Below are 25,998 nucleotides of genomic sequence, written 5' to 3'. Positions count from 1 at the left end.
TTTTGCATTTGCTGCGCTCTATTTGACTTTTACTTTTCATTTGCCGCCACCGCGAAGAGCTCAATTTTGTAGCTTTTTGTTTGCATTTCAAACGCCTTCCGTCCATATAATATAACCACTCACACTTCCGCCTCTATGTCTGCATTTGCCGCTCTTGTACATGCGATTGTATTCGGGTATTGAAGTATTCAAGTATTTGAGTTTTTGAGCATTCGAGTATCTTGAGTATTCGAGTATCTGAGTATTCGAGTGGAAAAGCCTAGGCGAAAGATGTGAATTATTATCAGGGCGTATTGTTTCCTTTTTCTTCTATTATTACTGGAGCCCTTGTGGGAATTTGTACTTCTATGCCGCAGCGATTGTGATGAGGATTGCAATTACTCTCGATTAATGAACCCCGCTGATCTCACCAATCTCTGCAAAAGAGAAATTGTGCCAACTTTATTGTGTTTATTGTGAATCTCGCCAACCAACCGAGCAGCACAATCTGCGCTGTATTACATCTCAGCCAAGCGTTAACCAAAATCCTAATTAATTTGTTATGGCCCGGCATATAAAAATCAGGCGTAAATACATACATGTATGTATATTTGTATATATATAGTGACTCCCTCGACTCGAACGACCTCAAGTGATACAGCGGGATATATAGAAGCCGAAAGCCCAAAGCCGAAATCGGCGGTGCAAGATAAAGCGGGCTAATTACATAACGTTAGCACCGCGCACTGGTTAAGTGTAGAAACCATTGCTTTTCGGCCATTTCTACGACCATTTAATTGGCCAATTTCGTGTGTGTGCCGCTTGCTCCCAATTTTTTTTAGCCTTTAATTTTGATTTCCCGAAAAATTAGCTTTAATTGAATTTGGACATTTCTCTGCGATGGATTTCACAATGCCATCAAGTTTATGTGTTAATACGCGTTATTGTATAACAGATTGCGCTATTTACACACATATTTATCACACTTAAAGTTGCAAAATTTATGCATTTCGAGTGCTGCAGTTTTGAGATAACTTTTTTACGCTTATTTCTGCATTTGGCAGCTAACTGTAACAGTTTTCTGTATAAGATAACAATTAAATGTGGTTCCGTATAAAAAGTGCTGCATAGTCATATTTATTTGTGACTTTTAATTACTGGAAAATGTTGCTGGTTTTATTGTTATTTTTTTGGAGGAAGAGAGCAATTTCTGGCGCTATCATTAAACAAATAATAAACGCTTACTTTGGCATAATATTTATTTTGTGCGCCTCGTTGTCTGGGACGTCAGAAATTGTAAGCCGTTTTTTGAGTGATAACAATGGGGCAAAAAGCAAATTGCAAATTGAATTCATTTTCGCAGTGGCTAACGCCAGCCACCATCACTATTATTGTATGGTAATCTGATTTAAGTTTCGTGCCAGAAAATGTAAGCCGCATTGTAGACAGTGTTTGTGTCTCCGGTTTTATTCCCCCGCCACGTTTTAACGGCCCACAGAGAAGTGCAATTGTACGTTTTTGGGGCTTCAGTGAAGCGGAAGCGTTGTGTGTTCAACTGCGGTTACCCTGCATCCACATCCACATCCACTTCCATACTCACACTCGCACTCGCACTCGCATCTATATCCACATCCACATCCGAATCCGAATCCGTATGCGAATGCGAGTGCGAGTGCGAATCTGAGTCTGAATCTGAACGTGAATTCGCATCCGCATTTTATGCGCTCGCACAGACACACACCCACCTCGATTCCACCACCAGATCCACCGGATCAGATCCGGCGGCATAAGTGTTATAGAGAGGGATTTATTCACTCAAGTGCTTCTCATGGTTCAACAATTTCCACTTCACATTCATTTTAGAGTTCGCGTTTCTTTTCTTTCTTTGCAACGCGCTGCGCTGCGTTGGTAATCTCCGTTTTATGGAAACATGTCAATTGCTAATCAGCATGTGATTAACAAGTGGAAAATCAATGCTGACAGCTAGCTAAATAACAAAAAAAAATACAAAAAAAAGTGGCTGAATAAATGTTTAGCTAAGTGAAGGTGGGCCGGTGCTATTAATTTGGTAGTGGTGGGGCTTCTCACCATTAATTTAGTTAACTAAACCCATTGAAAGTCATTGAATATCATTAGTTAGCCTGGCCTGGGGGGCAATTAGTTGCGCTTCATTTAGCCCAGGGGTTGACTGACATTAATTGGCCAAATCAACACAATCTAATTTTATTTTTTAACTTGAACCAGACCAGACAAACGTAAACGTGACTGAGACATTATTATTGGTGCCCAGAATGTGGACACAAGTTTCAATTGTAAGCTAAACATGTGGATAAGTTGATTGTGTGCATTCCCATTAGGTCCCATTAGTGCCTTAACATTGAAATCTTTTTGATCACATCTTGAAATCCAAGCACCCCAGTTCCTTGTTCCACGGCAGTCCCTCAAAATTAATTTACACAGTGCTGCAGTGCATAACTATGACGATATGACGAATTAAACCAGAGATAAGAAAATTGCCGCCTTTTGCAATTATCGTGACTCAAAACTGCAGTGAAAGGAAGCATTTTTGCTTTGTTTTTTTTTTGTTTAGGCCAGGCCAGGCTTGGCTGACTTTGTGATTTAATAAACAAAGAAAAAGACATAGTTCCGCTTTGGTGGTAGGCTGTAGCAAACCAATCCAAACCAAAACCGTAAGTGCCGCGTTAAAAGTCATTTGGCAGTGGTGTGCCGCGGCTTTATAACTTTATTAGCCACCACTGGCGATCCGCGGAACTTCCTGCTCAATGTGCTAGCCATAAAACAAAGCACAAAAAATCCGAGCGACGAACTTCGAACGTCGAGCAGCTGTTTGTTTCAATTGGCAGCCTCTTTTGGCCACTTAAAAGTGCTTTTGGGCGGGCCCAAAACTGATGGATATCTCTCTCTCTTACAATGTTTGTATGCGTGCTGTTTTTTTTAATGGCTTTCTCGCGGCACAAACTTTACAGTAACCGCAGCGAGTTATTGTTTTGTATAATGATCGTAAAGTGGGAAAAAGTAAGACAAAAAGGGTCGAAGGTTTCGTGGAGAAAGTGTACTACCGCTGCTGCCCATAGATGATAATAAAGAAGTGTACTCTTCACCTGGCCTGGCCTGGCCTGACACAAGGTCCAACCAAAAAGCGTGGTTTATTGAACTCGCAACTGGTCACCGGTCAGTCGGCCTGAAAGCCAAGTAGCCAGCACGGGCAGTTAACCTGGCCGGCTCTAACGGTCAAGAAGACCGGCGACTGACTGGTGAATCAATGAAGTCGCCGTTGAAGAGCAACCAACCCAATCGAACCGTATCCACTTGGACATGTTCCAGGCACCACAGCACCGAAATCAGAATCAAGCGAGCAGTATTTATACACATTTCCATAATGCTAATGACGTTACCCACTCGCCCCTCGCCGCCATGTGCTCGAATCCACAGCGTCATCGTCATCGTTTCGCTTAATTCCATGCCATTCCATTCCATACAACAATGTGGTGGCCATCCACAGCACGCCTCTCTCCTCCTGTCCTGTCCTGCCCTGGCTTGGTTGGTTTGGTTGTCGTCTTCCAAACCAGAACTCGTGCTAAGGTCATTGCCGATACACTCGTAATACTCCAAGTCGGGTTTGCCGGGTATTTAAAGACACTGTATACATGTATACTGTATACCATGCCATACCATACCATGCCATACCATACCATTCACCTTACCATACCATAACCATACAAAATAAAAAAATAAGAAAAAGAAGAAAAAACAAAACAGAGTGGCATCAAAATGTGCTTAAGCACCGGGAATGAGGAGCAGCCGTAGCCCTTTTCTGGCGAAACAGGAGACCCAGACGACGATGATCGCTATCTGAGTTGATGACTTTATTTTCCCGATTCTCGGCTCTTCCTGCTGTTTGCCTTTCAATCCCAAAGGCTATATTATGTATCGCCTTGTTTTATTTATACACCAATCACAGCCTCAGCGTTCGGACACTTTCGCTCCGCTCCTCACGACCAACAGGGAATTTTTATCTCTTTTTCTTACTTTTTTTTTTTTATTTATTTATTGTTTTTTTTAGTGTTGTGTTGCGTTGTGTCCAAATCATCAGCAACAGCACGCTAATTCCAAATCACACTCACATTGAGTGTGCATCTCGAAAGATTTCACTTGCAGAGCCAGGAGCCAGCCGTAGAAACTAGATGAACAATTGTGGGTTTATCACTCGACGTCATGCATATCACTCTTTAAATATGCACGAATGGTCAGTTGTGTGGGCGCGCCCCTCAAATCCCAAAATGTTTATTTGGGATTCTTCTCATTCCTTGGCCTTTCGCTTCTGTAGAATAGCTCTTGCTCTGGCTGCTTTTCTCAACAATTTTCTGAAAATACCAAATGTTTATAAATAGGTTTTCGTTTCGAAAGGCATTGGGCACCAATACGCACAGAAAACCTGGGGAAATCGCGTTTTGCCTTGAATGTGGGTCGCCATATGCGCCATGAGGCAAAAAAAAAAAAAACGTTTGATCATTGTTTTTAGCAAATTTTAGCACATTTTTAGCACATTGGTTTCTAAGACAAATGGTGTATAGGTGTAAAATGGTCTGTGTCACCTTTGGTCTCTGTCAATATGTTGGCCTTTAGCACGTTTCCACCGATTTTCACACCTGTCTAATTGGGAGTAGGTGAAAATTCGTCGAAGTGCAAACACAAATTAGCCAAAACAATCCATTCGTTCGAATGGCTTTTTAATGTACTTAACAAGTAATTTGCTGCCTCTCCGCAGTGTGAAATGTGGCATGAGTGGCTTGTTTATGTCAGCGATATTGGGTAAACACTGTGAATGTGACATTTCTAGCGGACCCCTGATAATTTGAGTCACTATATGAGCGACGAGTATAGCTTATTTCATTCAATCGGATTAAAGTTATCAAAAAGCGCATTCGTATGCCGAATGCCACATGCCGCATACCGCATATCGCATACCCATTCAATTCTATACAATTCACCCTGCGGGTGAAAGTCAAAGAGTTGAACTTTATTGTTCGAGTAGACAACTTTCGGTTTGGCAGCAGCAGCAGCCGCAGCAGCAGCAGCAGAGCAGAGCGCACACATGGCAAAATTTGAATATTCCTTTTGAAATTACTAATAGTATAAAGACCAAAGAGACCTAGGCGACCATAAAGCCAAACAAATAAGCTTTGGCATTAGCTAAACTTACAGTGACAAACTCTCCACTCCGCGGCCGAGTAGTCGAGTAGTCGAGTTGTCTAGTAGTCGAGTAGTCATTCGTATTTAAATACTTTGCGTAGCATTATCGCATTTCTGCCTGGAATGGTCGAAACAAAAACTTTGCTGCCGCAATCAAATTTAATGGTTTTTGCCTGGGCGCTGCCAAGGAATTTGAAAACAAATTAGGGATTTCCCCCTTTTTGTTGGTAGGGCGTTGGTTGGTGGCGTTATCCATTACTCGCATTATAACATCTTTGCCCGGCCAACACTCGCTCTTACGCTCGAATTAACTTAATATTCTTCAGCTCCGGGGGGGTGGCTCTATACTATATACCCTCATCCAACCCAAAACTCCACCCATTTGTCGTCCTGTGGGGCAGAGCTTTGCTTTTAGTAGCCACATACTCTACTCGTACTACAGCATGGCATAGCAATGGCAGAACAGCAGAATGCCAAATCCCCGCTGTCATATGGGCTATGTCCCTTGCGAGGATGCTAAGCCCCCAGAAAGCGACACAAATTGCAGGTGACAGACCGCAAGAGTGGGCGAAGGAGTGGCTGGAGTGGGCCGAGGATAATGTGTGCATCCTCGTTTTATCCTGCCATTTTGCAATTTCTGTTTATGGCTTTTCGAGAAGATCCAACCTAATGAGTAACGCAGCGAGTTGTACTTTTGTGCAATTTGTGCATTTTTCCGCGCCGTCAGCGCCTCTGCACATTTAACACATTTAACTCATTTGGGCACCCGGCCAATTTCACATTAAATTTCGCCAAAAAACCTGAGCAATACTTTCCAGTGAGCAGTGAGCGGTGAGCGGTGAGCAGCGGGCCAAACAAACCAAACCAAATTTTATAAATAAACAATCAAAAGTGAGGAACGCGCCGCGAGGCTTATAATTAAAAAGTGATTGATGTGAGCGGCAAGGTGAGGAGAATTCAAAATGCCAAAAAGAAATATGCAAATATCAGAACACTTTCAAAACAAAAGATTGCGAGCCTTCTGCGTGTGTCAGAAGATATATGGGTATGCATAGCAAAAGACCCATCTAGTTTGCCATATATACATACATATATGTATATATATATATATATATTTGTCTAGTTTTGGCGAGCAAATAAATAAAAGAAAACAAACCGAGTGAGCTGCCTCGTATATTTCGATTAAAGTGTCACTGTTTTGGATATTTGCATACGTTGCTATTATCGTTTTTAATCAGGTTTTTGCACTTTGGTGTTTCGGTTTGCGAAGGTTTTTTTTTTTTTTTTTGGAAGCGCATGCTGGATATTTATGTCGCTGCTGCTCGATTGTGCAGATATTTTAGTTTATGGCATACTTCTCACAAGCGATGCGATGTACCCTTATTAAATATTCTGACAAAAGGCTGTTTGTACCTGGGAGTTGGAATTCCTTAACTACGGTTACCTACCATGTTATGGACATTTTTTGTGTGTTTTTTTGGATGGAATTTGAATGCCTTTGGTCATCCCACTCGTATGCAAATATCTTTTTTTTTTTTACACATAAAAGAGCAGGAGCTCTCGAAAAGAATGCAAGCAATTTGGGCAATCTAGTAGCTGCTCGACCACTCAAGTGTATTATAAAAGCTTATAAAATGCGCTCCACGCCCCTGAAAAAAAAAATATGGAATAAAAAGAGGGTACTCACAGTACTTAAGTGGCAGTGTGAGTTGTGCGAGTGAGTGTGAGTGTGAGTGTGAGTGTGAGTGTGTTTGGCGACACATAAACACACATTAAACCGCTATGATGTGTGACAAGGCCTTAATGCATGGTTTATTTTTTGTTCCCTGTCTGCTGGCCGGGTTAATCAACTACGCAAATACGGCCAGAAGTACCCGGTGCCAGCTGGTCCGCAATAACACACCAGCAGCCAAACATCAACAGCCACATATCCACCTCCATCTCCGCATCCACCTCCACCTTCACATCCACATCATTCGCATCCTCATCCGCATCTGAGTAATCAGCCCAGGGCGACGCCAAGAGGGGGGAGAGGCGGGAAGTAATCGAGCAACCCTCGAGCAAAAGTCAGCAACACTTAACGCCTTTTGATTGTTTAATTTCTCAAATTGTTTTATGGATTTATCCCCCTGGCCGGACGGCCCACAACCCACGACCATTCCACGACTATATGCCGTCTGTCCCGGACACACGCCAATGAAAAATTAATACCGAGGGTGGCCGGGCCGCCAAAAGGGATTCGACTTGCTGCACCGGCGGTCAGGAGGAGGATAGCAACAACAATAACACCAACAACAACAGTAACAGCAGCAAGAAGAACAACAACAACTGGAACATCAAAAGGCAGTGGGCTTCATTTTTCACCGCTTTTGACATTTTGCAGCCACCGACGGCAGCCAGAAACAATCAGCCAGCCAACCAAAGAGCAGCAACTCAAACCGACAGCCATCCGAACAAAGGGCGATTCTGGGGATCCGCGGGGATGCCTAATCCCCCACTGACATACCACCGGTTGCCGGCGGACCAACGGACCACCAGCACGAACAGGAGCAGCAGCAGCAGGAGCGGCAGCAGGATTCACCAGATGACGCCCTCCTGTGCGCATATTCCAATCAAATTAGATAGAAAGGTTTGCCAGGACGGCCAAAAACCAGAGCTTCCGCCTTTTTTTGAGTCAGTATCTGTTTACGTTCCGGTCAAAGCGAATCAACGCGGATGCACGGACGCGATTTTGAAGTCCGGAAAAGTGAAAAACGCTCAAAAACCGAAGAGTTTGCGACACAGAAATATATATGGTTGATTCAATGTTTATAAATAAAACACCAGGCTGCAGAGAAGAACTGTGTTTGTCTGGGTCGCTGTAACTAGAATGTGTCGCCCAACGGAAATAGTGAAATATTCTACAATTCAAAGGGGAAAAATGTAACAAATTCAGCACGGCAACGAAATTTACCTCAATAAAATAGGTTGGCCTTTGCCAAGAACACAAAATAGCAACACAACAGAAGCCAACATAAATAAGTAATGTAATGAAACCAGCGAGAAATTGTATGATTTAATTTAAAAATCAAGACGAAAAACGCAAGTTTACACATTTGATTAATCTATTTATGAGTGAAATTGGCCTTTGATTACACCGCCAGCAAGTTAATTAAAAAAGATGTTTCGCTTAATGCGACTTGAGTGAAATGTGCAGACAGCAGCGCTAAAATAATGATAGCTGAGAAAATGTTGTTTTGGTGATAAACCCAAGACTGCCGCCAAAATCCAGAAAGCGAGCCAAGTTCAAGCAAATCCATAAAATATGCAAAAACGAGAGTCGGCACAAAAAGGCAAGGAAAAAAACTGAGCTGTCATATGAGCGACAGCAAAAAAGAGCAACATTTTAACAAGTAAACAATCAAAGAAATCGTACTCAAGTGCCACAAAGCTGAAGTGGCGTATAAAGTAAACAAATAATGCGAATATAAATATAGATATGCAACTCACAGCGACGTCTTGAAAAGAAAGTATATCGTTCCCAGGCATTGTGATTAAATATAAGTAAGTATTGTATGGATCGCAGTTTCCGTTTCGTTTGCTGCAGATACACCACCAGCAGATACAAGATACAACACACAAGATACAAGCGAAGTATCTGGTGAAAATAAAAAGATACTGACCTTTGCCTGGTTAAGAAAACAAAGTGAAGCTACCGCAGTAGGGCTGGCTCATATGAATTGGAGATCTCCGGAGGAAGTGTCGCAATTCAGTCTCTGCAAAATTGGATAAATCCCACATACATACATATGTATATAGGGTCTTTCTGAAAACATCCAAGAGACCCGCTGATAGAAATCTACAATTTCAAATAGACTTAGGGTCTTTTCTTGTTCCCGCGCAGAATTTAATTCGTTTTTGTGCTCCTATAGAATTTAGACTAAATTCGCCCGCATTATGATACTTTAGCACTCCAATCTTTTGTTTATACAAAGGAACTTTATTCATTGTTTGCTGTTTTGCTGTTTTGCGAGTACGAGTATCTGTTCCCAGAATGCCTGCTGTTTTGCCGTATTTCTGTTGCTCTCGAGTTTTTGTGTGATCTAGTTCAGTGTGGGTAATTAAGATGTGTGCGGCATTATTTGGTTTTGTTCGCTAAAAGCATTTAAACTACACGAATTAATCTGTTCTGATTTGGTTCAGGGTCGTGTTAGTATATACATTTGTATACATTTATGTGCATGATTGATGTGTGTAAAACATTCAATGGAATCAAATTGAATGAAAGCGACGCAGAAGCAGAAGCCGTCTGGATTCGTATGTTTTTTTCGGCCTCCAAGTTCGATTTTCACTTTTTAAATAGATCACTTGGGGTGTCTGGTGTTTCAATTTTTTTTTGTTTTTTGTTTGTGTATTTATTCGGTTCTTCGTTATTTTGTTAGTTCGGGGTCTCGCCTAATCGATATGCCGGTCATTCTTTGCGTCTGTTTCCAGTGTTTTCCTACGTACCGCCCGATTGCTGCCCATTACCATTGCCATCGCCATCGCCCATCACCCAGCACAATCACCATCGCCATCGCCTCCCGATGAGGCGGAATCCCGTTGGTGGCCTGGATTGTATCGGGTTTCCCAGTCAGCCAGCCAGCCAGTCAGCCGGGCAACCTCCTCCAGCCACTTTTGTGGCTTTTGTTGCTCCGCCTATTAGCACATGTGTATTGTATGTGCACTCATACTGAATGGCAGATTTATACGCAGAGTGTTGAGCATTTTGCACTAGGCATCCGTTATTTTTTTTCTGGTTTTTGTTTTTGTATACATTTTTTTTGTTTTGTCGCTGCGGCTTGTGTGCTGCTGTTTAATTTTTCTGTGTACATTGTCCGCTGCAATTAAGCCAAATGGTGAAATGCCAACTCGAGTGCTGCTGCTGGAGTTCTACAAGTGGGTTGATTTAAGTGCAAAGTGGCAGCGCGCCACTTTGCAGCGCAGTCCATCCTCTGCCACCCCCCATCCCTATCCATACCCATGCCCATCCATGTTCACCCATGCCATATCCTCTGCAGAATCCCTGGGTATTCCCCGGACCGGGCAAAATGCTAACCATTTACCGCCCAAAACGCCACCCAAACCGCCACCCACTCCAACATCCTCCCCCTTCCATGCTGGGCTGCTGCTATGTTGTGGGCTTGTCTAATTCTGTTGTTTCCGCCGCCATGGGGCGTATGATTTATTAAGTATCCGTCCTGGCTGACTTGTGGTCTCTTTCGCACTCTTCACACGCAGCAAAAAATCGCATTTTTTGCAGCATTCAAAAACTGGAGGGAAAAAACTCATTTTTTACTACCAAATAGGAACTTAAAGGGCGCTCGCTCCTTTCGCTTTGTTTCGTTTTACACATGAAAGTGCAACATATAAATAATGTAAATTGGCATGTCAGCCCAGCCAAGGGCCAAAAGTGAGGAACCCCAATTCCTAATGGTTGGGTGGTTTTCTTTAAGTAAACCAATGTGTAATTGAAAAGTAAACAGAATTACTTTCGGGGGGTGGTGGTGGCTTACTCAATTTGTCGTGCCGTTAAACTGGTGCTGCCATGTGGCAGTAGTGCCATGCTAGGCAGCCAGCCATTTCATTCAAAGTTAACGATATAGCCAACAACTAAATGTTGCGAATTGGGGCTTAGATGGGAAAATAAATGGAACCCGAAACCTCGTTAGCTGATCCAATGTTTGATTATTACAGACCATTTACTTACCCGCCGGCTATCAATTACAGAATGATTGGTCCTCGATTGACAATCAACTTCCGGATTTTTAATGCACTCGCCCACTTGCCCACATGCTCACACGCTGACATGCCATTATGGGTTATTTCCGTTGATTCGATTTAAAGGTGGCCAGCACTGGCAATTATCTTTAAATTCGATATGAATACCAACGTACATGTTTTCCTTTGAGTGCACATCTTTGATTACAATCGCTGGCTGTCTGCTTGTCAGCTGCTGCGGCTTTTTATGGCTACATTAGAGTCGGAAGCTGTTTGGGTTGAACCACTCCGAAGTGGTGGCACCACCATCACGCCACCCATCACCCCAACCATCACCCCACATCCTGCCCAGCGCCCCCAGTTCCTTGGCAAAGCCCTCCGCCCATCCCGGCCATGTTGAACATGGGCTTACATCGCACCCCGGACCGGGGCTCATCTCTTAATTAGTTAAACATTGAGTGTCTGGCTGGCTTCTTGGGAGGGAAATGCGCCTTGTTGACTCTTGGATTTGGATTTTAATTTGCAGCAATTTTCAGCGGAGGTTGGTGGATTGGTGGCTTGCTGGCTGGTTGTTTCATTGCCAGGCGGCAGTCCGCCACCAGAGGAAGGAATTATCATCATCAAAAATGGAAATTTATGTTTGCACCGCAGCGATTTATTATCTCGCTCTCTCGCTGAATTTACCCCTCAGTAGTCGACTATATTTATGACACCGGCTTTCTTGCAACAGTTTACGCTTATTAAATTTCTCGTCTCTGTGCTCTGCTCCACGAAGTGGTCGCCACCACCAACAACACCACCACCACCACCGGCCAGTGGACACCATCCATCCGCCGGCGGCGTCATCAATTCACTGCAATCCCGGAATCCAACAACCCAGCAATCGAGCAATCCAACAACCCAGCAATCTAGCAATCGAGCAGTCCAACAATCCAGCTGGTGCAACCATATTGGGTTGCCTGGCCGGCAAATTGGCGCTTCGATTATCGCAACTTTGTTACAATATCTGTTGAAATTGAATCTCTCTAAAATGCTGTCTTAATGGATCGCAAAGTCTCGATTGTTTGTTGTGCTTGCAAATATCATAATAATCATATTTTATCTATCTACAAACAAGTGTGGCTGTCGATGAGTCAGAGAGGCGAAGACGGACTCTCGGTGTCGATTTGAAAATATATCAATATTCTTTACACCGACGGGCAATAAAATAAAAATGAACTTTGCATTTTAAAGATGCTCTTCCCCCGTCTGTCGAAAACCAGTCGCGAATATCGGGAGGTAACACTCAAAGGCGGAACTTTTTTATTCCTACATAATATTTGGCGTACAATGTGATCGGTAATGGAATTTTTAAATAAGTGGCTTGCATTTTACTTTTTTCCTATAATAAAAACTTATTTTCCCAGCAGCTCATATTTCTCTAAATTGTATTTTAAATATCACGTTGCCCAAGTTATATTTTTTCAACTAAAACATTTAGTTTCGAAAATTACTATAATTTAGCAATTTGGCATCCTTTCCGCGCGGAAGTGAAGTGAAGTGCATTTGAGCTTCGATCTTTCGCGTGCTGACCATTTTGACCGCTTGTTGCTTCAGATTCAGTTTCCATTTCCATTTACGATTTACCATTTCTATTTCTCTTGGCATTTGGCTTTTCTGGGCTGTAATCGGTTGCACATTGAGTGCAAATTAACTCGATTTCCATGGCGTGTTTGATGGTTTCTATTGTCTAATTCCCTGGAACCAACGCCAACGCCCTTTCTCCGGCTTATGCTGGTGAAACTAGGAAGAGAAAGGGCAGCAAACAGTTGCCTGTGCAAAAAAAAAAAAGGTAACAAAAAGGGAAAAAAATGAATAAATTCAAGTGAGAGGGCAACGAATAAAGCGTACGACAATCCGACTTCAGAGGCCAAGACAAATCGAACCTCGAGGGCATCGGATTGCGATGGCTGGGAATCGGCATCGGCATTGGCATCGGAATCGGAATCGGCATCGTAATCATTATTGCTCTCTGGCTGGAACGACGTTTATCTTGAACTAATCTTTCAATTGTGTGGCTTTTCTGGGTTATTTGTCCACTTTGGATTTACTGCAGTTTCGCAAGACAAATACTGTAAGAACTTTGCGAGTGCGCGAGTTGTGTGGCATATGGCAAATGTTTGCATTTATGTCACCCTTTGAGTATTCATTCGAAACTTTAAGTATTCATTCGAAACTAATAAATTACAGCGGCACAAAAGCACTCAAAAATTGTCTGTGTTGACTGTGTTTGACTAAACAAAGCAATTTAAGCGAGCCGCCTTTAAAAAACTAAAAACGATTATGGAATACAATAATTAACTGTCAATCAATGCTGACAATGCATATAAAGAGGCCTTTTATACCCTATTCACCTTATACATAGGACATACATATGTACAATGTACAATGCGATATGAACACACATGTGTCTTTAAAAACTTTTAACTTTTACAATTTCGACATACTTTGCCGTGTGCATTTTACCACTATTTGCGCTCCATCCGCCATCTACCAGCAACCAGCTACCACCACCAACCATCGGCAACATTATAAATCACTGAAAAAATATTTTATATGCCTCTCGATGCGATGCTGCTACCTTTGATTGCCTAGCCATTTCATTTATTGAGCCGAACTCCGCCCAGGAAATTTACATTTCGCACTTGTGATAGTCGCACAAAATACAAAGCACACAAAACAAACTACATACAACACACAACGTGTTGCTTTCTCATTCTCCTGGTGGCTTTTTCCACCTTTTTGTTTGATCCAAGAGATGTCCGAACATTTAAATAACCATATTATATTTTTATTATTTGTGTCATGCCCACTTTATAGCGAATAAACAGTGGACTGCGAGAAAAAAACGCAGAAAGCAGCTGTGCCAGCGACATATTGTACATTTTTTTCTTGGGCTGCGCACGAAAATTTGTCAACCTTTTTATTTAATTTTTGTTTTTTTTTTCTTTCGTTTTATGTACTGAGCATCATCTGTGTGAAACGTTAACGCTAATTAAAATGTACTATTCAAATTCTTGGGCATTCGTATTCGAGATCTGTGGCTCGATGACTTGCTTATTGGGGGGTTTTTTTTTATTTTTCGTCGAATCGAATAATATTTGTTTTGTGACCACCATTTTGGTTTTTTTATTGATCGCTTTGTGGCGTGATAAATTCCATGGTAAATTTAACCGCCTTATTGTAATGATTGTGGACGCATCTTATTGCCAGTCTGTTGGCATCTGCGTCGATTTATTCCGAATGATTTATTTATTGCCCTCGAAGAGGTTAGCACTTCAAAATTTGATTTGATTCTCCCCCCTTTTTTTTATGAGATGCAAACGTTGCACACGCACGCAGTTCGTGTGGTTTTATCTCTCAGTGTAGGCAACGCATTTGCGTCGATTTTATGCATCGGTCCACTTGGTCACACATGCACATTTATCTATATATACGAGTGCGAGTTCGACTATATCCGCCCGATCCAGCCGGACGGCATTTACTCGGATTGTCATTTACACTTGACGGCGGTCCGTTGCGTCTGTCGTCAGTTTTCAGTTTTCAGTTTGCAGCTCTGTGCTTTTCGCCTTTTGCTTTTTGCTTTCTGCCCAGATAGCCCAGACTGCTGCTCATTTCTGCTGGTTTTTTCCCGCTTCTTTTATTTTTGTGGCAGATTTTCGGTTTGCCTTCCCTCTTTTTTTTTTGTATTTTTTCTTATTTTTTGACCAGTGTTCCAGTACCGCCAGTACGCCAGTACGCCAGGTCCAACTGGAACTTCTACGGCTCACATCGGTTATGCATTGTTGGCGGCATCTGCATTCGAAATCGTTCAAATTTCCGACCCGGGGACTCTTTTTCGCCGAGCTCTGCATAAATTGTGGCCGGTCTCTTGTACGATTTGATGTCATTTTGGGAACTGTATTGGCATTACCATAACCTAAGCACATATCTCGAAACAAATCACGTTGTCAGTGGTTTTTTTTTCTGTCCCCCCTTTGATTTTTTCCTCTTTGGTTACCCAGTCGTAACCCAGTCGTTAGCCAGCTCTTTGTCACTCCTCGCAGGCGGTAACGTATGGTCGGAATTGTATCAGCATTCTTCGCCGCTGCCCCTTTCCCCATTCCACATTCCCCATTCACATTGAGTAACTGGATTTCTTTACCCCCCATTCACAAGATCTTGAACTTGTTAATTACGTTTTTTTTTTTGGTTTTGGTTTTGGTTTAAGTTTGCCACTCCTGCTATACGCTGCTTTAATTCATTTTCGACCCAACGGCCAATGGTACTCGAAAATGATTGCAGTCGCGTGTGCGCACAGAGTTTTTCTGTTTCGTCACTATTTTGGGGGGCGGTGTAAGGCCGGTTAAACAAATTCAATATTGTATCTACAAAAGATTAGGAAATCCTAATTAAAGCGCTCGTTTCTGTATCGGATTTTGGCACTACGATTTGTTGAATCTCCCCCGCCTGCAGTTAATGAAACCACTCAATTGGAAAACAAAAGCAAATTATGTGCTCCAAATCGCCGCAGAAAACGAAGGTGCTTTTTGTGGCGTTTGGAATTTTTTTTTTTTGCCACTCGAATGCTTGAACCCCCCTTACCCGTCCCATACCCTCGAATGCTCCAATCCGTTCCGATACGATCCGCCTTCGCCACCTGTGTGCAGATTGGGGATTTCAAACCACCGGCCCTGCCCATAAATCATTAATAAACATCGCTGTGGCTTGTGGACTGCCGTTCGAAGCGAAAGATTTTCGACTCGACTTCGACTTCGCCTTTTCAACGTTCAATGTTCAATGTCAGTTAATTAATTCATAATTTGGTCAGTCAGTTTTTGGTCGCAAAGTGAATGGATGGATTGGCATCGAATGGAGGGAAAGGCAGGAAATCGGCTGGATTACAATTTTATTATCTAATCGCTCGGTCTGTGCGAGTAAAACAATATTTATGTTTAGGCTATTTTTAAGCAGTATATTTGCATGCAATTCGCGCTGAACAATCTATGTACATGATAATATGCTGCACTTGTACGGAAAACTTAATGGCACCTAGGCTATTAAAGGAATGATGGCTTTAAATAGATTGTAGCATTTCAAAAGCATAATATTAATGCGTTATTAATGGCTTTAAATGCCTTGGTCTCAAAGCAATTCCATAAAAGATTTTATATTCCACATTGTTGGACTAGTGAAAGTTTAAGTTCAAACTTAAAAATCAATGTGGTAGCGTAGACTTTCAATAATTTAGTAAACGCCATAAATTCACCACTGCATATATGTATGAGCGCCCATAGAATTTTTCATTCAGAAAACTAAGGGCTGCAAATCATTCAGCAGCCAAAATGACAATTTAAATGCCAAACAATGATTTATTCCATGAATCGAATATTTATTTTCGAACCCGCTCTTTCACTTCCAGATAAATCGCGACGATGGACTGCCGCAAGAAATCTGCCGGCAGTGCATGGCCCAGTTTTTGATGGTGGCCAAGTTCCGGCGGAAATGTGTACGGATGCAGCAGCGCCTGCAGGACTTTGCCCAGGAGATATCCGACCGCCAGACGGCCAGACAAGCGAAGCGTCAGCAAAAAGTCCAAAAGAAGACACACACACACGATAGCACACACACGGTGCAATTGGAGTCAACCAGCCACACGGAGCATCAGCTGCCCATACGAAAGCGCCGCATGGTATCCGAATCGGACGGAGATTCGACAGCAGCAAGAGCAGTAACAGTTCCAGCGAAACAGGTGCGAACGGAATTCGAGAGTTTGCCACCGCCCAAATCAAGTGCTCAGCAACTTCGATTGCGCAAGTATCGTACCCAATCCATTGGCTGTGAAATGGAGCGTCCCGCCGCGTCCATCGATGCCAGCAGCATGCCCTGGAAGACGAAGGCTGCCCGCAAACAACTATCCGAGAATTGGGCGTCCAGTTGCTCGCCGGAGGTCATGTCGCCCAATCGCACAAGCGAACGCAGCAGCACCAGCAGCAGCGAGCACATGAGCGACTTGTCCGTCGGTCCATGTTGTGGCTTCGAAAGCGACAGCAACCCGTCCTCCACCTCCAACGCGGCGCTGAGATCGTTGATCATCGTTAAGAGGCAATCGCCGCCAAAGTCGTCGCCCATGTATGATTTAATGCCGCGACGGGGTCGGCGTCCGAGAAATGCGCCGATATACACGCCGGCCAAGAGACAGCGGCGATCGCTGGTTAGGAAGGAGCCACTGAACCGAAAGTTGGCAGTGAAGCCAGTCACCGAAGAGAACAAAAAGTCTGATCAAAAGGATATTTATCCGAAGGAACCAAGGGTCGAGGGCCTTGTGCCGTCCTGTGATGAGGCCATCGACAGCACTTCCGATGCGCCAACGGAAGTGGCGTCTGATGCGGTCCAAATGATGTGGGATGATGCCAACTCAAATGATAATAAACAGAAGGACGTCACATCTAATGGTTTGATAGATAGCTGCAACCAGCTAAGCGCCATGGAAATGGAGTCGGTCCAGGAAATGATAGCGTCCAAAGCTGAGATCCACGTACTCAGCGTTCAAAATAATGAGGAAACCTCACCCAAAGAGCAAACGTTTGAAGCCACCCGCGTTATAAAAGAAACAATTCTTCCCGAGCAAGCGGCTGAAGATCTCCAAGTGAGAAAAGAAATCGAGTCAATTGCGAATGACATCAGGGCCGAGGCTGATCTAGTGCAGTCCGAGGAACTGACCTCATCCACGGAAACCAGCGAGTCGCAACCGAAAGCTGTTGAGCAGCTGGAAACTATGGGACAGCAGGAATCGCTTTCGTTACTGGAACAGTCATCTGTGCAGCAAACGGAAACTGTGGACGAATCAGAGTCCGCTGACCAGAGGGAGATGATAGTGAGCATACCGCTGGAGGTGCTGGACGAGAATCTGCAGCGTCGGCTTTGCGTGGATCCGGAAACTGAGGCGGCCAATCAACAGCAGTCCCCTTCGCCCAAGGAGTTCGCCATGCGTCCCGATGACGTTAACAACAACGAAAACGATGAAAATTTTTGCCAGAGTGCTACAGCAGATAGCTTCAATGCTGCTGTGGCACTCCGAACCAATAAAATTGAAGCCACACCACCGGGGGGAACGGAATCGGATAGCACGGACACGGATGAGCTGCCGATAGTGCGATCTGGGCCAACGCCCATGGATTTTATGGCCGAGTTTGCCAAGCACTGTGCGAACGGTATAGAACAGCTCAAGGTCACAACTCCGGCGGCATCGCCAACTCCCTCGGATATGATGCCCCTCAACGATCTGGAGGCCAAGCAGAAACTGGAGGTGGAGATGAACGACGTGGAGACCACTCTCAATGGCATCCTCAGCGAGATGCAGGACCAGCACATGTACACACCAAACTGTGCCCACATTGATGAGTTCCTCACGCCAGCCGACTATGCCACGCTGACTGAACAGGAGTCGTCCGTTCCGTCGCCACCAAATCCATTCGAGCAGAGTGCCGATGCCAAACCGGAGGCCAAACCCCAGGCCACCGAGGATCCCTTTGATAATAGCAACTTTACCAATGAACTGATTGGTTTCCAAAACGATATTCCGTGCTTTGAGAACATTGAGACGCCGGAGCAGGGACAAAACTTGCATTTAGAGCTGACCCAGTTCTTAAGGGATCTGCAGCCGGCACAAGCCGAGCCGTCGGCAGAGGAGCAAGTCGCAAAGACCGAAATTCAGGCACAGCCAACCGTCCAAATGGATGTACAATCAAACCTACCAATGCAAGCTGATACACAACCTCAAAATGATTCGTCCGCTAATCATTCACCATTTGAATCTCCCATATCATCACCTCAAGTTCAGCCACAGATCGAAATACAAATGGAACCTCAAATCGAGACCCAGATGCAACCTCAAGTTGAGACTCAAATGCAACACGATGTGCTTACAGTGCAGTCTCCACAAAACCATCAGCCTCAAGTACAATCTCATGACCAATCTCAGATGCAACAAATCCAAATCCCACCGCAAATCGAGCCTCAAATTCAAGTCCAAAACCAGGAGCAACAATCTATGCAGCTCGTGCCGCAAGCCCAACATCATCAAGTGGTTCCCCAAGTGCAACTGCAATCCCAGTTGGTGCCCCATGTCCAGTCGCAGGGCACGACAACGACGGTCACCTACGAACAGATTTACCAGCAGCACATCGTCCAGCAGACGGTGCAGCAATCCTCCAACAAGATGCAGGTCATCTCGCTGCCCTCGGCTGGCACGGAAACACGACAGTGGCAGACACAGCAGTCGCAGCAGCAGCAGCAAGTCCAGTGGTCATCGGTGGGCGGACTGGAGGCCAAAAAGAGTCCCCCCGCCGAGAGTGTTGCACCCACAACCACAACGTACTACATCAGCGCAAGCGATCTTTATCCGCAGCAGACTGAAACGTACACGATGCTACAACCAGCATCCAATGAAAGCTACATGATCGAGCAGGTGAATCACCAGCAGCAGCAACATTGCCAGCAACAAATTCAGATGTCTCAACAGCAACGCCAGCATCAGCAGGCGCAGCAGCAGCACCAACAGCAACAGCAGCAGCAGCAACCGATTATGATACTGATCCAGCAGCCGGAGATCCACAAGCCAGTGGCCTCGGCCAGCAATCCGCAGCAGGCACCGCTGCACATCTATAATGCTGCTGCCACCAGCAACGAAGTGCATCAAATGCAGCACACGCAACGCCAACAGATACGCCAGCAGTATCACCACCAGCAGTATCAGCGGCTGCAACAGCAGCAGCAAACTCGCGTCGTACAAAGCCATCCAGTATTGGGAATGCCGGGTGCCACTTCCATATCAACCAAAGTGACCCCCATTCCCGTCTCAGCGACCAGGGGTCGGGCGCTAACGCTCAAGTGTCGCTTCTGCCACAACGGGCCGCGTTTCTCCAGCAGCCTGGAGTACAGCCGGCATATCATTGATCTGCATCCGGCGGTGGCGCCCTTCAATTGTCCACACTGTCCACTGGCCTTTGCCGGCAGAACGAAGCGATCGCAGCACATCCTCAGCCACCATGTGGTGCAGCAGTACCAGTGCGGCCAGTGCTCACAGGTGTTTCCCGCCCAGAAGGCTCTGGACATTCACATCCAGCGCTTCCACATGACACTGAAAACGGATCCGTTGGATGCTGTCAAGGTGGACGACGTTCAGCTGCAGATCACCAGCGAACGGAGGCCACGGGGTAGGCCGTATAAGCCACGGCTGCAACTGCAACAGCATCAACTGCAGCCGCAGCAGAAGTTACAAGTGCAGCAGCAGCAGCGGAAGAGTCTTCAGCAACTACCCCAAACGCAACAACAACAACAGCAGCATCAACTGCAACAACAGCAACAGCAACTGCAACAACAGCAGCAACTTCAACTGCAACAGCAAGTGCAGCAACTGCAACAAGTGCAACCACAGCAGCAGCAGCAGCCGCAGCAACAAGTGCCACAGCAACACCACCAGCAACAGCAGCAACATGTGTTGCAAGTGCAGCAACCACAGCAACAAGCGGTAATGCAGCCACAATCGCCGCATCCATCAAGTGAGTATTATACTTCTACTTTCACCGAAACAATCTCATATTAAACCATAAATTCCACAACAGCAGTGGAAATGCAAGCAAGCCCAACAACGCCACGAAAGATTCTTTGCTGTCCCGACTGCGAAGACTGTAAGTAAAATGGAATAATGGCTTAACCACTTAGCTTGCACCTAACCCATGACTTAACCAGCACATATTGATAAAAACGAGCAGTCAAGCGCATTGTACGATCTAAATTGGTTCCGATCTAAAACTTTTCTTTCTCCCGTTACAGGCACTTCCGGCCACAGTCACGGGAACGAAAAGTTCGAGGAGCTGGCGACACTGCAGATACCGCCAACAGTGCTCACACCGCCATCGACTATAGTCTCGGTACCATCGCCGCAGCCCATGGTGTACTCGCAGCACATAACAATGCCGTCGCCGGAACAATCCGAGCCAGATTCCACGACCACGTTGCGACAGTATCGCAAACGAGGCGTGATCGTTGGGCCACAGGGCCCGTTGCATTTGGCCACACCGGTGGCCTCGCCATCGCCCTCGTCATCACCCTCCTCATCGACGGTGGATCACATGCCGCCAGCTTCTCCGGCAACGCCGGCATCGCCAGCTCCGCCACCATCGCCCGCCGTCGCGTCCACAGTGCAGGTGACCGAGCTGCGGACGAGCCACCATTGTCTGTACTGCGAGGAGCGATTCACCAACGAAATTGCCCTGAAGAAGCACCATCAGCTGGCCCACGGAGCCCAGACCACAATGCCATTTGTATGCAACATCTGCAAGCGAGGTTATCGCATGCGTACGGCGCTGCATCGTCACATGGAGTCACACGACGTGGAGGGACGACCGTACGAGTGCAACATTTGTCGCGTTCGGTTCCCGCGACCATCGCAACTAACGCTACACAAGATCACGGTGCACCTGCTCTCCAAGCCGCACACCTGCGACGAGTGTGGCAAACAGTTTGGCACGGAGAGTGCTCTCAAGACGCACATAAAGTTCCATGGAGGTAAGTTTTGGAGGAACCCTGGAACCCTGAGCACGACCAAAGGGTTTACTTCGTTATTATTATTTTTTTTTGTTTCGGTTGCCTAGCAGTTAACATACCGTGTACTAATCCCCATTCATTTAGTCTTAGTGTTGCTCTGTCGTAGTTTGAGTTATAAGCCTCTTACTAATCCTCCATCAATTGTTATCGCTGTATTGTTGCTATTGTTGGCGGCAGTTTATTGAGGCGTGGGTTATATGTACCAAAGGTATGACAACCGTGAACGAATTGCTTTCGTCTCGAGAATACCAATATCGATTTATGGCATGGGTATTCCTAATGCTTGGCATGAAAACAAAAAAAACACACAGCTTATGTATTATGCTTTTAGCCTTAAGCTATCATAAACCGTTTATGAACTTGCGCATGCAGTTTTGTGAGTAGCTAAGAAATACAGCAAAAAATAATAATAATAAATAAGCCACTTGGGTCGTAGTTGTATTTGTATATGAGCTCGGTCGAACGGCTTGCAAAAATTGTATAAAAGCTAATTACCCGTTGATATGAACTCTGACAATTATACGCTGATATCTGACGGCTCTAGCTCAGCTTGCCTAATTATTGACAATTAGCTGCCCTTTGTTATTAATCCGATGACCTGGACAGTGAACACTGAACACTGAACACTGTACATTTACTTATTTGTATTCAATTGGTAGAAGTGGAGTGCGTTTCGTAACACGTGGGAATTTCTAAGAAAATGGGTGTTGAATATTCCATTGAATTATACATTTATTAGCTGTACAATACTTATGTATGTATATATAGATTGCTTTATTTCTGCTTTACTCCCTTTCTACCTCAATGGAATTTCCTCTTGCTGAAACCTTGGGTTTCGCAAACGCACTTTCAACCCAACAAAATAAAAAAAAAAAAGCCTTAACAATCGATGTTAAATGTTGGTTGTCTCTTTTTGCGGGTACAGTGAAATCTTTAGTTTAATTCGCTTGACATGAGTGTATTTATATATCGCTATCTATGTTGGCTCCCTTCAAGATCACACTGTGTGAATCCTAATTGCTCAACACAACAACCGATCCGAATATGTAGATACCGATACACGATACAAAGGCCAACGAAATTGTCTTTTTCCAGAGCTCGGTTACCAGTGCGACGGGTGCGATCGGACGTTCGAGTATCTGAAAGAATTGCGCAAACATCGACGCACCCACAGCGAGATGTTTTACAAATGCAAATTCTGTCCAAGCTCCTTTATGCGTTTCACGAATTTTCGGGGTAAAGTCTCGCCAGTCTCGTCCATAAATGGTGTTGCCAACATTGTTAATTCGAATTTAAAAATACCTGCATTATCAGCAGAGCTTTGTTTTCCTTATCGAATTTTGTTATTTTTGTACTTTAGCAATCATAATAAGTAATGATTTCCTTATATTAATTGATGGTGTCACTAAATCTTAGACTTAAGAACTATTGATAGTTTTTAATAATCCTCACCCAAGTGATTCTTCATCAGTAATATTTTAAACTATATAATTGACTATTTCTAGCTGTCTTAATGTTGTAATGTCTTATGTTCTTACTTAAGTAGGATGTGTCTACATAGTTGGCAGCACTATTCTAAATTTATTTAAGTAATAGGTTCCGTTCTAGTTTGTCGTAAGAATCGAAAGTAAGGATAGGTAAATCACAGATGCCGTCTTTTTGCATGGCCTACGTTAAGATGCAACTTGATGAAAGCTTTTCGAACGACTAAAACGTGTAATAACAAATTTCTTTTTTGATTTTCATTAGCTCACATGAAAACCCATTTGCCAATGGGCGTATTCCGCAACGAGGAAGCCGCATCAAAGTCACCCAGCAACAACAACCATTGCCACCCCAGCAGTGACAAGCTGGAGAATCCGCCCACGCCCATCGAGGAGACACCTTTGACGCCGATGAGCTGCGGCGGACACGTGTACCACAGCCCAGATGAATACCCCAATTCGGTGGAGAGCTGTGCCGGCAACAGCGTGACGCTGGAATCCATTGCCACAACGCCATAACCCACGGGGCCGGATTATTATTTAGTTTACAACGCGTTAGTTATAAGTAATCACAAGCAACCTAGCCAAATAATATCGGCACCTTCCTACACTATTACCACACTCTGTGGTGAATAGCTTCCATTCTTCCCATTGGAGAGCCAACCAATAAGTAACACTTAACTCTTATTCTAAATAAAAAGAAAAACAACAAACAAAAGAATAGAAAAGAAACGAACCAGCAGACTGCATTGAATGCAATCGAATATTGCACCTAAAATAAAACACCTAGCGACTAAGCCAAGGATACACTCCCTCAGACACAAATCTTAAGGCTACAAAATATTAGACCTAAGCTAGTTAGAATCTAGACATTCATGTAATGAAATCAACTGAAACAGATACGCAAAGGTTAACTTTAGGCCTTAGATATATATACATTATACATATAAATATAAATACTTACTGCTGATTTCCGTTCCCAGTTAGATATACATATTTTTTTGAAGAGCGTTTAATGAAAATAATAGGACTAAGGCCCTAGATATAAACAATGTACCAAGCAACACTAAAACATTTAGTTATTTACATTTTGGTGTAGAATTTAAATAATCTACTGAGACGTGGACCAGTGTGAAAGCCAGCTCAAATCGATTTTAGTTCCATATTGTTGTACGAGGTTTCATTGACAAATGAAAATGAAACAAGGCAGTTGAATAACCTATACAAATATTTTCCTTTTATTTATAAATTATGTAATAAACAAATTATGCTTTTAGTGCGATCAAACGATAACAAAACATGTTTGCATTTCTCAATCCTTAAAGGTGTTACACATAAAGTTTGGGGCCTTCACTTAATCGTAGTACCAGTCCAAGAAGAGCAGGGAGAACGACATGACCAGCAGGAAGAACAGCGACCACACGCGTAGCCCTGCATTTCGCTGAGTGGCTTGGCGGATTTGCTCGTTGGCGTCCTTGACGTTTTCCGTGGTACCCACGACGGCACTAACTATCCTGTCGATATTGTGCTGTTGCATGGCGACCTAAAAAGGGGATTTTAAGAGGATTAAAGGCGATTAGAACGTGGATCTAGCTGGAACTAGTTGATAATTAATTGCATGCTAATAGGCGCCACCCTTATTTCCCGCAATCGCGAAGGATGTGGGATTAAGCGAAACCAATTAATATTTTTAATTGAAGGATTAAGTAGGCGAACATATGAGCAGCCACGTAAATGATAAGTCGTCTTGGCAATCTGGAGCAATATGTTCTCCTCAAAGTGAATTGTGATTGAGCATGAAGTCCTTGGAACTTGTGTTATCACGCTATCTTACCTTTTCGGTGAAAATGTCCTGCAGTTGGGCAATGTCCACCACGTTCTTTCCAATCTGCTCCACCTCCTCGGAGACGCCCTGCAGAAAGTTGTAGATGTGCACGTTCTCCGCCTCGAAGAGCTGCACATCCTCGGCGCTTAGGGGATCGTCATCGTCGGCCTCCTGCTGCTTCTGGAGCTCCTCATCCAGAGCCACCTTGGCGGATGAGTCGTTCAGAGCCGATCTGTTGGGCTTGCTTCGTTTGCGCGTACGTGGTTTGTGTTGATTGGCCTGGTTGGCTTCCTTCTCCTCCTGGCCATCGTGATCATCCACCTCGACGCCTTCCTCGTCCTCATCCCAGTCGCCCCAGCCGTCGTTAGCCCAATCGTTGTCGGCGGATTCATCGTGATTGCCATTTGCTTGTGGAGAAGACTGCGTGGCATCGCTGTCATCGTTGCTGACCTGGCGCCTACCCAGCTTGCCACTGTTGCTGCCCGCCGGACGTACTGGTATCTTCTTTTTGTCCGCCGCCAACTTGAGCAGCTTATACGTCTCCAATTCGTGCTGCACCCGGTACTTCTTTTGATCCAGATAGATCTGTTCCACGCTGTGCAAATAGCTGACCAGCAGGTCCAGCACGGCATCGATGTGCTGACGCTCCTGCGGCTTCCGCTTGGCGCTCTTCCAATCGCTGCGCATCTTGGCCAGGTGCTGCGTGTAGAAAGTGACAAACTTCTCCGACTCGCGATCAATCAGATCCCGCTGGGCGTCGGTCATGTGCGCGGCGGACTTCAGGTGCTGGCCAATGCGCATGTAGGCGGTGCGGTTCTCGATCAGCACATTGCGCAGCGAAGTGATCTTGTTGCACACCTCCTTCGCCTGCTTGGCGAAGTCATCCTTTGGGCCAGTTGGTCCAGTTTTTGTGGGCGCTGTGGCCGGTTTCGCCTTGCCGGCCAACTCGGCCTTGCGCTGCAGGCGCACCGTCATTACACTGGCCTTGAAGCTCTGGGTGATGTCCATAGCTATTTGCTATAACTAAGTTTAAACTATTTAACTTTTAAATCCACATCATCGGTCTAGCGCAGTGTGGCCGTTCGTTTCGCTTAATGCAGTGTGACCGCGTGGTGACCGTTAAAACTT

The 25,998-nt window shown here is 44.7% G+C and overlaps 2 protein-coding genes across 5 annotated transcripts in view; one reads left to right on the top strand and one right to left on the bottom strand.

The window, feature by feature from the left end:
- LOC122622560 overlaps positions 1-24,108 on the top strand; it is a 38,522-nt gene extending 14,414 nt beyond the window's left edge. For 2 of the 4 annotated variants that reach the window (XM_043801105.1, XM_043801107.1), the window contains exons 3-6: positions 16,373-20,513; positions 20,577-20,642; positions 20,788-21,522; positions 23,311-24,108. In XM_043801105.1, coding sequence (XP_043657040.1) covers positions 16,373-20,513; positions 20,577-20,642; positions 20,788-21,522; positions 23,311-23,564 — 5,196 coding nt within the window. In that variant the 3' untranslated portion in view covers positions 23,565-24,108. Of the gene's footprint in view, positions 1-16,372; positions 20,514-20,576; positions 20,643-20,787; positions 21,523-22,656; positions 22,798-23,310 lie in introns of all 4 variants that reach the window. The other 2 variants (XM_043801109.1, XM_043801108.1) reach the window with 2 other exon arrangements.
- A 152-nt stretch (positions 24,109-24,260) lies between these two features.
- On the bottom strand, positions 24,261-25,960 carry LOC122622561 (syntaxin-18). Its single transcript, XM_043801110.1, has 2 exons — positions 24,880-25,960; positions 24,261-24,588 (listed from the first exon to the last, which is right to left on the bottom strand). The coding sequence occupies exons 1-2, from the start codon at positions 25,876-25,878 to the stop codon at positions 24,400-24,402; spliced, it is 1,188 nt and encodes a 395-aa protein (XP_043657045.1). The 5' UTR covers positions 25,879-25,960; the 3' UTR covers positions 24,261-24,399.
- Positions 25,961-25,998: the final 38 nt, after the last annotated feature.

The sequence above is a fragment of the Drosophila teissieri genome, chromosome 3R, assembly GCF_016746235.2.
Source record: "Drosophila teissieri strain GT53w chromosome 3R, Prin_Dtei_1.1, whole genome shotgun sequence".
Lineage (NCBI taxonomy): Eukaryota > Metazoa > Arthropoda > Insecta > Diptera > Drosophilidae > Drosophila > Drosophila teissieri.
Note: the sequence above shows the minus strand (reverse complement) of the source record. Positions and strands in the feature narration are given on the sequence as shown.

Bases quoted from the DNA above. Each gene is read 5' to 3' on its own strand.
- LOC122622561 (XM_043801110.1), bottom strand. From the start codon at position 25,878: ATGGACATCACCCAGAGCTTCAAGGCCAGTGTAATGACGGTGCGCCTG. The intron at 24,589-24,879 runs GTAAGATAGCGT...TCCCCTTTTTAG, and splicing joins AGGACATTTTCACCGAAAAG to GTCGCCATGCAACAGCACAA.